We start from the raw sequence: 14,566 nt of genomic DNA on the forward strand, positions 1-14,566 counted from the left end.
TACCTTTATATGCAGAGAAGATTAAAAACTAACAAAAACATAGATATATAATTTTCCTCCTTTTATTATTTTTCTAAATAACTCAAGATGGCAAATATACAACTTTGTGATGATTTAAAGGAAAGCCACGAAAGGAAACAAGGAGAAAAACCCAAACTGGAAAAGAAAAAAAATTGGGGAAAAAACAGAAATAGCTTCCAATTTTGTTTGTGGCAATTATAAACAACAAATACAGCATCTCTTACTCTATAGTTGTTGGGGTTTCCTTTTTAACAAAACCCTCTATGATCTATTTCTTTTCATCAAAATCATGTTCATTTTTTAAAAACGTATTTTTCAGTTCAACCCATTTATTTTTTAAGCATACAGAAATTCCTGCTGAAGCTGCCATCAGAAATATGGCTTGTGGTTCCGTAGATAATATTTTGATTTTAATTCCTGCAACTTGTCACTCTGTTCACTGGTCACAAAACAAGACCTGGGTTATGACTAATATTCATACCGTAGGCACAAAAAATAGAATTCAGTTTCTTTTTTTCCCCCCTGAAGTAGAGGTTCAAGACATACTAATGACCAACCCACCTTCATCGTGAAGTTACGTTTCATGAGTGGGTTGGATGCTAGAGAATTGTTTATTTATTTTTATTTATTCATTTGTCCAAGACACAAATACATGGGAAGAAAAATAGACATGTAGTAATATATATAAGGATAAAGTGAACTTAGAGGAGAGGATATATGAAAGAAAGAAAATATATATGATAAGTGAAAGAAAGGAAAGATAATTGGACAGGGGACGAAAGGCACACCAGTGCACTTATGTAGGCCCCTTACTGGCCTCTTAGGAACCTGGAGAGGTCAATCGTGGAGAGTCTAAGGGAGAAGTGTTGGGGGTTAGGGGTTGACACTATTGAGTCCGGTAATGAGTTCCACGCTTCGATAACTCAATTGTTGAAATCATATTTTTTACAGTCAAGTTTGGAGCGGTTCGTATTAAGTTTGAATCTGTTGCGTGCTCTTGTGTTGTTGCGGTTGAAGCTGAAGTAGTCATTGACCAGTAGGACGTTGCAGCATATGATCTTGTGGGCAATACATAAATCGTGTTTTAGGCGCCGTAGTTCTAGGCTTTCTAGGCCCAGGATTGTTACACACATCGTAGGAATTTACCATATTTAGAATTCTGGAATAATCCCACCGGCTGGAAGAATTGTTTATGCACATTGCAAGAACTTAAGAGCCGGGGCGGCACAATGGTTAGAGTGCAGCACTGCAAGATCCTTCAGCAGCAACTAGCTGTAGTTCAGCAGTTCAAATCTCACCACCGGCTCCAGGTTGATTTAGCCTTCCATCCTTCCGAGGTGGGTCAAATGAGGACCTAGATTGTTGTGGGGCAATATGCTGATTTTGTAAACCGCTTAGAGAGGGCTGTAAAAGCACTATGAAGTGGTATATAAGTCTAAATGCTATTGCTATTATTTAAAATTCCTGAATAATCCCACAGGCTCAACAATTTGCAGGAAGAGATTTAAAATGCATAGCAGAACGGGAAGCGGATGATTAAAATCTTACTATTGTATCATTTCCAGCAAAGAATGACAATTTGCGAAAGACAAGGAGGGTTGGGGCCGTTCTGATCTCTAGGGGAAGTTGATTCCAGAGGGTCGGGGCTGCCACAGAGAAGGCTCTTCCCCTGGGGCCCGCCAGACAACATTGTTTAGTCGATGGGACCCGGAGAAGGCCAACTCTGTGGGACCTTATCGGCCGCTGGGATTCATGCGGTAGAAGGCGGTTCTGGAGGTATTCTGGTCCAATGCCATGTAGGGCTTTAAAGGTCATTACCAACACTTTGAATTGTGACCGGAAACTGATCGGCAGCCAGTGCAGGCCACGGAGTGTTGTAGAAACGTGGGCGAATCTAGGAAGCCCCACGATAGCTCTCATGGCTGCGTTCTGCACGATCTGAAGTTTCCGAACACTTTTCAAAGGTAGCCCCATGTAGAGAGCGTTGCAGTAATCGAAGCTCGAGGTAATAAGGGCATGAGCGACTGTGAGCAATGACTCCCTGTCCAAATATTCTCATTGTACCTTGAGAGAAAAATATCACCCACTACACCTAGGATTGAACTCACAGCCTCTTGATTACGAGGTGAGAGCTCCATCTCTTAGGTCACCACACCGTTCTTGGGAAGGACTTGATATGTAGATGAAAATGTCAAATCCAAAACTGGACATCTGGCTGGCTCGCGATGAAAACTAAAATAGTTCAATGTGGACAACTGTCCTTTTCGCTCTTCAATTGCTTTTTGACATAAATGTATCCAGAAGCCACACAAAGGTAATTTATATCCGCCATGCAGTTATGGTCCTTACCCAAAATTTTCTGGCATTTGATTTTGATTTTTTAAAAATGAAAAATCTTGCCATGTGTACATTTGAAACATAGAAGATTGACGGCAGAAAAAGACCTCACGATCCATCTAGTCTGCCCTTATACTATTTCCTGTATTTTATCTTACAATGGATATATGTTTATCCCAGGCATGTTTAAATTCAGTTCCTGTGGATTGACCAACCACGTCTGCTGGGAGTTTGTTCCAAGCATCTACTACTCTTTCAGTCAAATAATATTATCTTTAGATGTTTATATGTTTATCCCAGGCACATTTAAATTCAGTTATTGTGGATTTACCGACCACATCTTCTGGAAGTTTGTTCCAAGCATCTACTACTCTTTCAGTCAAATTAATATTATCTTTATATGTTTATCCCAGGCATGATGTCTGCTGGAAGTTTGTTCCAACCATCCACTATTCTTTCAGTGAAACAATATTATCTCTAGCCACATCCTTGGCTCAGGGTGCCGAAAATGAAGGCTGTTAAGAGTTTAAACGAAAACCCTGCAACTTTCTGGGGTCCGTGGTTTCTCTTAACAACGGCTGATGTTGCGAAGGGTGGTCTTCAAAGGAAGGAACTGCTTTTAGGTCTCAGCGGTCTGCTGCTGTTCGAGCTGATCCAATCGGGATAAAGATTCTTCACTCTGGTCTCCGGTCTGATGTTCGTTGATGGTGCTTGGCGGTAAAGTTTTCTTGGTGTTGGACCTACAAGAGCAAAAGAGAAAAAGTCAGGAAAATTAGCAAATGTGGAATCTCTGTAAACTTGGTTGCTTTTCGACAAGCGTTTCATTACCCAACTAGGAGATATCATCAGGACTGTTGAGTGTGGGGTTTTCTGCTCAAAGAAATAAAAGGAACACTTAAACAACACAATATAACTCCAAGTAAATCAAACGTCTGTGAAATCAAACTGTCCACTTAGGAAGCAACACTGATTGACAATCAATTTTACATGCTGTTGTGCACATTCAACTTTGTACAGAACAAAGTATTCAATGAGAATGTTTCATTCATTCAGATCTAGGATGTGTTATTTGAGTTTTTTATATTTTATTTTTTTTGAGCAATATATAAACATACAGGCAATACAATATATACAGCCAATATTCAACTTATGACTATGAACGAACCCAGAATTGATGTTGCTGGGTGAGAAATTCTCACATCGGGACGCTGCTACCACCATAAATATCAACCAGTTGTCAATCATCTGAATGTAAGCCATGTGACCACGAGGATGCTGCAATGGCCATAAGTGTGAAAACTGGACAAGTCACTTTTTTCAGGGTGTTGTAACTTTGTAACTGTTGTCAACATAGTGATCGAGTCATCCCAAAGACACAATAAAAAGCTAGGGAAACAAAAAGACTGCTGGCTGGGGAATTCTGGGAGTTGAAGTCCAGATATCTTCAAGTGGCCAAGGTTGGGAAACAGTGTTCTAGTCCAACCCCCTGCTCAATCAGACATTAGACAAATTGCTATCCTGTCTTTTCTTAAAAGCTTCCTGTGAAAGGGCTTTTGAAGGCAAGTCTTTCCACTGATTAATTGTTCTCGCTGTCGGGAAATAAGAAATCTCTATGAATTGAAAACGCTTTGCAGCTGGAGGCGACCTACCTCACTTCCTCGTATTTTTTCCCTCTGTAAAACTGGCTCTTTCGAAGGAGATACAGCAGCACCAAGTCGCAGAGAAACGCCCCCTAAGTGGGTTGGAGGGCAGAAACAATTCCATATTTATTTTATTTATTTATTTATTGGATTTGTATGCCGCCCCTCTCTGAAGACTCGGGGCGGCTAACAGCAATAATAAAACAGCATACAATAATAATCCAATACTAAAAACAATTAAAAACCCATTATTATAAAAACCAAACATACATACAGACAGACATATCGTGCATAAAATTATAAAGGCCTAGGGGGAAAGAGTATCTCAATTCCCCCATGCCTGGCGGCAGAGGTGGGTTTTAAGCAGCTTACGAAAGGCAAGGAGGGTGGGGGCAATTCTAATCTCTGGGGGGAGTTGGTTCCAGAGGGCCAGGGCCGTCACAGAGAAGGCTCTTCCCCTGGGTTCCGCCAAGCGGCATTGTTTGGTTGACGGGACCCGGAGAAGACCCACTCTGTGGGACCTAATTGGTCGCTGGGATTTGTGCAGCAGAAGGCAGTCCCTGAGATAATCTGGTCCGGGGCCATGAAGGGCTTTATATGTGATGACCAACACTTTGAATTGTGACCGGAAACTGATCGGCAACCAATGCAGACTGTGGAGTGTTGGTGTAACATGGGCATATTTAGGAAAGCCCATGATTGCTCTCGCAGCTGCATTCTGCACGATCTGAAGTTTTCGAACACTTTTCAAAGGTAGCCCCATGTAGAGAGCGTTACAGTAGTCGAGCCTCGAGGTGATGAGGGCATGAGTGACTGTGAGCAGTGACTCCCGGTCCAAATAGGGCCGCAACTGGTGCACCAGGCGAACCTGGGCGAACGCCCCCCTCGCCACAGCTGAAAGATGTTTCTCTATATGAACAGACTGGAAACCCATTGTGCTTTTTAAAATAATGTTTCATATTTGCAGTTGCCTGTTGATTCTAATGAGGGTTTTTTATTTTCTTATTATATTCTATTATAAATAGAATAATGGAATGGCAATAGAGTTGAGAATAGAATACAATAGAATTCTAGTTCCTCATTGCTTATTTGACCCCTATGACAATCATTAAGTGTTGCACATTATGATTTTTGACAAATGTATCTTTTTCTTTTACGTACACTGAGAGCATAGGTACCAAAGACAAATTACATAAGAACATAAGAAGAGCCCTGCTTAAGCCCATCGAGTCCAGCATTCTGTGTCCCACAGTGTCCCACCAATTGTCCATGGGGATCTTGAACAGAAAGAGAAGGAAAGACCCTCCCTTTCCCTGGACCCCCAACAAATGGGACCCAAGGGAACCCTGCCTGCCTCAACCAACATAGAGGCAGCACTTGGACATCATTTCAATAACCACCTATGATACACTTGGCATCCCTGAATCTGTCTCATCCTGCCTTGAAGCTCTCCAGGCTGACAGCTGTCACGACCGCTTCTGGAAGTGAAATTCCTTGTGTGTGCAATCACACTTGGCCAATAAAGAATTCTATTTAGAATTGAATAGAAATAGAAATAGAAACATAGAAGACTGACGGCAGAAAAAGACCTCATGGTCCATCTACACTGCCCTTATACTATTTTCTGTATTTTATCTTAGGATGGATATATGTTTATCCCAGGCATGTTTCAATTCAGTTACTGTGGATTTATCTACCACGTCTGCTGGAAGTTTGTTCCAAGGATCTACTACTCTTTCAGTCAAATAATATTTTCTCATGTTGCTTTTGATCTTCCCCCCAACTAACTTCAGATTGTGTCCCCTTGTTCTTGTGTTCACTTTCCTATTAAAAACACTTCCCTCCTGTACCCTATTTAACCCTTTAACATATTTCAATGTTTCGATCGTGTCCCCCCTTTTCCTTCTGTCCTCCAGACTATACAGATTGAATCCATGAAGTCTTTCCTGATACGTTTTATGCTTAAGACCTTCCACCATTCTTGTAGCCCGTCTTTGGACCCGTTCAAAGAAATATAAAAGAACAGAACAGAATAATAGAATGGGAAGGGACCCTAGAGATCTTCTAGTCCAACCCCCTGCTTAGACAGGAAACCGTACACTACTTCGGAGAAATGGTTATCCAACATCTTTTTTAAAACTCCCAATGATGGAGCATTCACAACTTCTGGAGGCAAGCTGTTCCACAGATTAATTGTTCTTATGGTCAGGAAATTTCTCCTTAGTTCTAAGTATACATGTACATTGTGATAAAAATGAATCTTGGGAGTTTACCAGACAAGAGGGTCTAGGGAACAAAGCCATTAGTCCTGGTAGAAATACTTCAACACCTCCTCCCAGAATGGAGCAACAGAAACAAGATCATAAACTCGGGTCTTTTAGCAATACTTCAAGCTCTTAAAGTGCTTGTAAGCAGCATGCTTAGTAACAGGAAACAAGCTTCCTATAATCTCCACTGTCCTCACCTCTCTCTGGAGGGACTTTCTATCTGAGCTCTGCTGCCACCAAACCAAACAGGGATGTAGTTTGTTAAAGTTTGTTAAAGACCTTGACGCTGTTTCTGAGTGGTCTAACCCATGGCAACTCCAAATCTCAACTAGCAAATGCTCTGTCCTACACATTGGGAAGAAGAATCTGAACTCCAAATACGAACTGAATAATCAAATTATCACAGATAATCCCCACTCGGTTAAAGACCTTGGTATACTAATAAGAAAAGATTTAAGTGCCAAAGCCCACTGCAACAATATAGCCAAGAAGGCTTCAAGAGTTGTAAACCTAATCCTACGCAGCTTCTGCTCTGGCAATCTCACACTACTTACCAGAGCTTACAAAACTTTTGCCAGACCCATCCTCGAATACAGCTCATCTGTTTGGAACCCATATCGCATCTCAGACATTAACACCCTTGAAAATGTCCAAAGATACTTCACCAGAAGAGCCCTTCGCTCTTCCACTCGAAACAGAAGACTCTACGAGAATAGACTAACAATCCTGGGCCTAGAAAGCTTAGAACTAAGACGCCTTAAACAAGATCTAAGTATTGCCCGCAAGATCATATGCTGCAACGTCCTGCCTGTCGGCGACTACTTCAGTTTCAACCACAACAACACAAGAGCACACAACAGATTTAAACTTAATATTAACTGCTCCAAACTTGACTGTAAAAAATATGACTTCAGTAACCGAGTTGTCGAAGCGTGGAACTCATTACCTGACTCCATAGTGTCATCCCCAAACCTCCAACACTTTACCCTTAGATTATCTACAGTTGACCTATCCAGATTCCTAAGAGGTCAGTAAGGGGCGAGTACAAGTGCACTAGAGTGCCTTCCGTCCCCTGTCCTATTGCTCTCCTATATCTCCTATACCTTTCTTCTATTCCTATATCTCTTCTTCTATTCTTTCATTGATATGTTCTATTACTATATCTTCTTTTCTATTCTTTCTTAGATATATTTTACTATGAGTATCTCCTCTATAACCTTCATCATGTATTTTACAATGTGTATACAGATATATACCCACTAAAACTCTCATTGTGTATTCGACAAAATAAATAAATAAATAAATAAAATAAAAATAAATTGACTTACCACTCCCATTAGCGCAAGACTGGATCCCACATTGATTACCGTTGGGATGATGTTAAATTTCCCTGCCTGGGGAAAAACCAAAACCAAAAAGAATGAATTTGTGAGATGTGCACAGATTTTAAAGTTTGTACACATAAACCCTGCTGATGTTACCTAGCATGGTGACGAAATGTTCAAAACAAAACCCACAAGCTCAGAGAAGAAGCCTCCACCTTCATCCTACACCCGAGCTACAGCTATTCGCCACCAGTGCAAATCTGTGTTTTTTCCCAGTTGTGCCTGAACTCACCTTGCCGTTCACCATGATATCAAAACGGATCCCGTAAGCTTTGATCAGTGTTCGGAAATCAACATTAGCCGCACTCCGGTAATACTTGGCAAATCTGAAAGAAAAAAATTACCATAAAATGTCGTGCTTTATTTTTCCGAGCAAAAGAATAATCTCTTTTTGATCTTCGGTTTCATCGCTGATTGAATCGTGACTGTTAGTGACCGTTGCAACATCCTCAAGTGATCAAAATTCAGATGCTTGGAAACTGGCATGTATTAATGACGGTTGCAGCATCATAAATACGCAGTGAGAAAAATCAATGAGGAAGCCAGATCCGCTTAACAACCGTGGTACTGTTGTGGTTAGCTCTGGCCCAGCTCCTGCCCCAAGGAATGTGCAGGTGGATGTGGGGGAAACGTCCACATGCCGCAGGCCTGTTTTGCTCCTGATGGAATCTGCCGACGAAGCCTCCTCTGACCAAGGAAGCGTGAGTGACAAGGAAGAGGGGAGATTGTCAGACAGCCCAGGAGGAGATCAATCATCTGTATCATCCCTGGATTCTGAACAAGAATTAATGACACATCCACGCATGCGTAGAGTGATGCATAGGAGACAACAACTGAAGGATTATTACAAGAGAAAATGAGGCCACCTGTGGTTGGGTGGGGCTGCTGTAATTAGTGCTACAGATAAAAGTGCAGCCTGGTGTTTTAGCCTCATGGCAGTTTATCTGATTCATTGTTTCATCAAGATCGTGGTTTTTGTGCTGTTCAAGATTGTGTGTGGACTCTCTAGACTTTAGAATTAGACTCAATTTCCCAGATTGGGTGAGCAATTGGACTGCATTTAACCTGTGCCTTGTGTGTACCAGAAAATCCCTTTGACATTTAAAAAGGGAGCTGTTTCTGTTTTTCTGTTTATAAAAACTTTTGGGTTTTCCTTTTATCATGTGGTGTGTGTCTTCCTGAACTGATTACCCTGTAATTACGGGTGGTTGAAACACGCTGGCAGAACAGGTACTAGCTTCACAACTGCAGTGATTCGTTTTAACAATTGTGGCAAGGAAGTTGTAAAATGGAATAAAACTCCCTCATGTAGCAACGGAAAATTTGAGCTCAATGGGGGATCATAAGTCAAGGATTACCCCAATGAAAGTCATTAATTTTTTTTTATTTTTTTTATTTTTTTTATTTTTTTTATTTTAATTTTTATTTATATTATTTATATTTATATTATTTATATTCATATTCATATTCATATTCATATTCATATTCATATTCATATTCATATTCATATTCATATTCATATTCATATTCATATTCATATTCATATTCATATTCATATTCATATTCATATTCATATTCATATTCATATTCATATTATTTGTTTATTTGTTTATTTAATTTGATTTCCATGTCGCCCAATCCCAAAAGACTCAGGGGGGTTTACAACAATGTAAATTACAAACAACAATAAAAAGAAGTCAAGGGGGAAAAAACCCAGTCTAAATTCTAAAAACCTAATTAAACTCATAAAAAACAACTCAACCACACGCATACTTGCCATTCATACAGATTCATACACGTGGTCAAGTTAGTGGTTGATTCAGGGCCCCCAGGCCTGCTGGCATAGCCAGGTCTTTGTGGCCTTACAAAAAAGCCAGCATGGTGGGAGCAGTATGGACTTCAGGAGGGAATTGATTCCATAGAGCCGGGGCAGCAACAGAGAAGGCCCTCCCCCATGGTCCCGCCAACCTGAATTGTTTAGCTGACGGGACCTGGAGGAGTCCAACTCTCTAATTGGTCTCTGGGAGGTATCTATCACCTCTGTTATCCCCTGGGAACGACAGATAAGGCTTCGTGGATGTGAGGTAGTGTTGTGGCCTGTTTGCCGCTGGCCCCTTAGCCAAATGAGAAGAGGAGGAAGAGGTGTGGGTGTTAGGAGGCAACCTGAGAGCTCCAAGGGGAAAGAGGGAATGGAGAACTGGCAGAGAGAGAGAGAGGTGGACCCTGGGCTGTCCATCAACCCTCACATAGAGAAAAAAGTGAGGGTATAAAGGCGCAAGCAACCAATATATATAAATTGCTAGTGCAGTCAGACGGGGACACAATTGAAGGATTGACTAAATGGTGGCAGAATGAGATACAAGTAGAGGTACAAGAGATGGAAAATATAGTAGAAAATATAAGGAAAATTAAAAATACAAGAATCAGGATAATGAAAAGGAAAATATTACATAAGTGGTATTTTACTCCCGTTCAGCTCACACACTTTCAGCCGAATGTCAGGGGGAATTGTTGGCATGGGTGTCAAGATAAAGGAGTGTTTATACATATGTTTTGGGAATGTCCGATAGTGCAGGAATTTTGGCAAAAAGTGCAAGAGGACATCAATAAAATGCTAAACATACGATGGACAATCACTAAGGAAATGGCAGGACTAGTACAAAGTAATGCGATGGGAGAATTTAGAGAAATAAAAAAAGCAGCAATAGAAAGCGCTCAGGTGGTAATAGTTTTGGGTTGGAAGGATGCGACAAAATGGACAATGCAAAATTGGTATAGGTACATGGTGGACCATATTCAATTTGGAAATTATGGATAAAAGGATAAATTTGGATAATGAAACTGAATTGAGACAACTGATGGGACGGTGGGAAAAGGTAAGATGATATATGATGAGTAGAATCCGAGACCAAGCTATAAGAAATAAATTGGAATCACTCTATAATATGTAAATTGCTCTTGGGTCAAAATGGGTTATATAAGAAACACCCCCGATTTGGTAGTGGGGTATGTGTGTGTGTCGGGGTGGTGGGCACATTTCACTATGCACTGTTTTATGTTGTGTGTATATTAAACTTGTTAAAAATTAATAAAAAATATTATTTAAACAAAAAAACACCTCTCACATAGAGAGTCAACAGCCCCCAGGTCTGATGGTGGCTGCTGATGAAGAGGAGGATGTGCAGAGGAAAGGAGAGCAGTGGAAATCTATGGGCCGGTCCTCGGGACAGAAGAGCAACTGCTGTGGACTGAGGATGCTTTGGCCAAACGCCTCCTCCTCCTTTACCTGAAGTTGTATCCAGAGGAGACGGACATCTCTGCAAATCTGTTATCTAGGCGACTGAAAGAATAGCGAGGGTTGCATTCTGAGGGTTTCTTATCCAAGTTGCAGTCCCATTCAATCTGGATGCCAATCACACCGCCCTGGGTTCGAAACAAAACAAAGCACAGGAAGGTTTTCTTCAGTTTTGGCAGAAGATGAGGAAAAAAGCTGACTTTCAAAACCTTTGGGAGATCCACCAGAGTTGGCATGTTGAGTTCATGGTTAGGTCCCACAGAGTTGGCCTTCTCCGGGTCCCATCAACTAAACAATGTTGTTTGGCAGGACCCAGGGGAAGAGCCTTCTCTGTGGCGGCCCCGGCCCTTTGGAACCAACTCCCCCCAGATATCAGAGTTGCCCCCACCCTCCTTGCCTTTTGTAAGCTCTTTAAAACCACCTCTGTCATCAGGCATGGGGGAATTGAGACTTTCCCTTCCACCTAGGCTTATAAAATTTATGCATGTTATGTCAGTATGTATGATTGGTTTCTTAAATTGGGGTTTTTTAAATTAACTTAAATATTAGATTTGTTTACATTGTATTATTATTGCTGTTAGCTGCCCCGAGTCTACGGAGAGGGGCGGCATACAAATCTGATAGATAGATAGATAGATAGATAGATAGATAGATAGATAGATAGATAGATAGATAGATAGATAGACAAACAAAACAAAACAAACAGACAAACAGATAAACAGATAAATAGATAAATGAATGAAGGTGGTCCTTGACTTACAACTGGTTGCATAACAATTCAAAGTTACAATGAATGGACCCTTCCCCAATAGATAGTTACAATCTAGTTCTGACATTCTGATGACCATAGATCCTTTCATGGTCACACACCCACATTTGGGGTAAATTTGGAGCTACCTCTGAAGAATGTTCGTAGATTGCAAATAGTACAGAACGCAACCGCGCTAGCAGTCACGGGCTTCCTGAGACATGCCCATGTCTCTACAGCACTCTGCGAGCTGCATTGTGTCTCCGAACACAATTCAAAGTGTTGGTTATGACCTACAAAAGCCCTATATGGCATCGGACCAGATTACTTATGGGACCATCTTCTGCCTCATACATCCCAACGGCCGATCAGGTCACACAGAGTGGGTCTTCTCCAGGTCCCTTCGGCCAGACAATGTCATCTGGCAGGGCCTAAGGGAAAAGCCTTCTCTGTGGTGGCCCCGACCCTATGGAACAAGCTCCCCCCGGAGATTCATACTGCCCCCACTCTTCCTGCCTTCCTGCCAGGAAGATTATTTTATTATTTTATTTTATTTTATTTTATTTTATTTTATTTTATTTTATTTTATTTATTTATTTATTTTATTTTATTTTATTTTATTTTATTTTATTTTATTTTATTTTATTTTATTTTATTTTATTTTATTTTATTTTATTTTATTTTATTATATTATATTATATTATATTATTTTATTTTATTTTATTTTTTTATTTTATTCTATTCTATTCTATTCTATTCTATTTTATTTTATTTTATTTTATTTTATTTTATTTTATTTTATTTTATTTTATTTTATTTCTGCCCAACTCCCGGAGGGCTCAGGATGGTTTATAACAAGAAGGAACATCTAAAAAATACAATTTAAAAAACAATTAAAAGCCCTTAATAAAATCATGCATATCTTTTACAACTGGATTTAGAAGATGTATCTGCAGCGGTGGGCTACTAGCTGTAATGCTAAATTGGGCTCGCTGCCACGGCTCGTAAGTGCTTGCAGGGCTAGTGCGATTTTGCTTCTGCACCTGTGGAGGTAGAAAAACCATGCACGGAGCCACAGGTGCACCCAAGTTTTGGCATGCACAAAAGCAAAAAAAAATTCACCCAAAGAGGCGCACCTACAGCTCCGTGTGCGATTTTGCTACCTCCATAGGCGTAGAAGCAAAATCGCGCTGATCCTGCTAGCACTTACGAGCTGCGGCAGTGAGCCCAATTTAGTGTTCCGGCTCACCGCTGTGTATCAGGTATTGGCCTGACAGCATCATCTTTCGGCTGTGGGGAGGAGGGCGTTTGCCCAGGTTCGCCTGGTGCACCAGTTGCGGCCCTATTTGGACCGGGAGTCACTGCTCACAGTCACTCATGCCCTCATCACCTCGAGGTTCGATTACTGCAACGCTCTCTACATGGGGCGACCTTTGAAAAGTGTTCGGAAACTTCAGATCGTGCAGAATGCGGCCGTAAGAGCTATTGTGGGGCTTCCTAGATTCGCCCACGTTTCTGCAACACTCCACGGCCTGCACTGGCTGCCGATCGGTTTCCAGTCGCAATTCAAAGTGTTGGTAATGACCTTTAAAGCCCTACATGGCATTGGGCCAGAATACATCTGGAACCGCCTTCTACCGCACGAATCCCAGCGGCCGATAAGGTCCCACAGAGTTGGCCTTCTCCGGGTCCCGTCGACCAAACAATGTCGTTTGGCGGGCCCCAGGAGAAGAGCCTTCTCTGTGGCGGCCCTGGCCCTCTGGAATCAACTCCTCCCAGAGATTAGAACGGCCCCCACCCTCCTTGTCTTTCGCAAGTTACTCAAGACCCACCTTTGTCGCCAGGCATGGGGGAGTTAGGATATTCCTTCCCCTAGGCCATTACAAGTTATGCATGGTATGTTTGTGTGTATGCTTGGTTTTTTATAATAAGGGTTTTTAGTTGTTTTATTAAATTGGATTGTTACATGTTGTATTTATCATTGTTTTTAGCTGCCCCGAGTCTGCGGAGAGGGGTGGCATACAAATCCAATAAATAATAATAATAATAATAATAATAATAATAATAATAATAATAATAATAATAATAATTTGTTCAATGGCCCCAGGGCTGCCAGCAGAAGCAGGTATTTAAGGCTTTACGGAAGGCCAGTAGGATGGGGGCAGTACAGATCTCAGGGGGGTAGGCAGTTCCAGCGAGCCGGTGCCACAACAGAGAAGGCCCTCCCCTGTGGCAATTGACATTGTTTAGATGACAGGACCTGGAGAAGGCCAACCCGGTCGCTGGAAGCTATGCGGCATGAAAACCAGTTGAGTGACTTTGGGCCAATCACCAGGAGACGGTGAGTTCTAGTTCCAACTTGGGCATGAAAGCAGCTGGGTGACTTTTCAGCCAATCACTAGGAGGAGGCGGGTTCTAGTCCCACCCTAGGTATGAAAGCTGGCTTTGAGGCAATGACCAGGAGACGGCGAGTTCTAGTCCCGCCTTAGGGATGAAAGCCAGCTGAGTGACTTTGGGCCAATCACCACGAGACGATCACTTTATGACAGACCACCAGCTCTGCCATCAGGCATGGGGGAATTGAGACATTCTTTCCCCCTAGGCCTTTACAATTTATGCATGGTATGTTTCTTTGCATGGATGTTTAGTTTTACAATAAGGGTTTTTAGTTGTTTTTAGTATTGGATTTACATGATGTTTTTTATTACTGTTGTTAGCCGCCCCGAGTCTCCAGAGAGGGGCGGCATACAAATCCAATAAATAGATAGATAGATAGATAGATAGATAGATAGATGGATGGATGGATGGATGGATGGATGGATGGATGGATGGATGGATGGATGGATGGATGGATGGATGGATAGATAGATAGA

At 41.5% G+C, this 14,566-nt stretch overlaps 1 protein-coding gene across 1 annotated transcript in view; it reads right to left on the reverse strand.

Moving 5' to 3' along the window:
* Positions 1–2,946: 2,946 nt before the first annotated feature.
* The window catches only part of P2RX5 (purinergic receptor P2X 5), a 40,845-nt gene continuing 29,225 nt past the window's right edge, over positions 2,947–14,566 (reverse strand). The window contains exons 8-12 of the mRNA XM_070742806.1: positions 10,937–11,073; positions 7,883–7,976; positions 7,594–7,659; positions 4,008–4,090; positions 2,947–3,098 (exon numbers count right to left, since the gene is read on the reverse strand). Of these exons, the coding sequence (XP_070598907.1) occupies positions 2,978–3,098; positions 4,008–4,090; positions 7,594–7,659; positions 7,883–7,976; positions 10,937–11,073 (501 nt within the window). The 3' untranslated portion in view covers positions 2,947–2,977. The remainder of the gene's footprint in view (positions 3,099–4,007; positions 4,091–7,593; positions 7,660–7,882; positions 7,977–10,936; positions 11,074–14,566) is intronic.

The sequence above is a fragment of the Erythrolamprus reginae genome, chromosome 1 (assembly GCF_031021105.1).
Source record: "Erythrolamprus reginae isolate rEryReg1 chromosome 1, rEryReg1.hap1, whole genome shotgun sequence".
Classification (NCBI taxonomy): domain Eukaryota; kingdom Metazoa; phylum Chordata; class Lepidosauria; order Squamata; family Dipsadidae; genus Erythrolamprus; species Erythrolamprus reginae.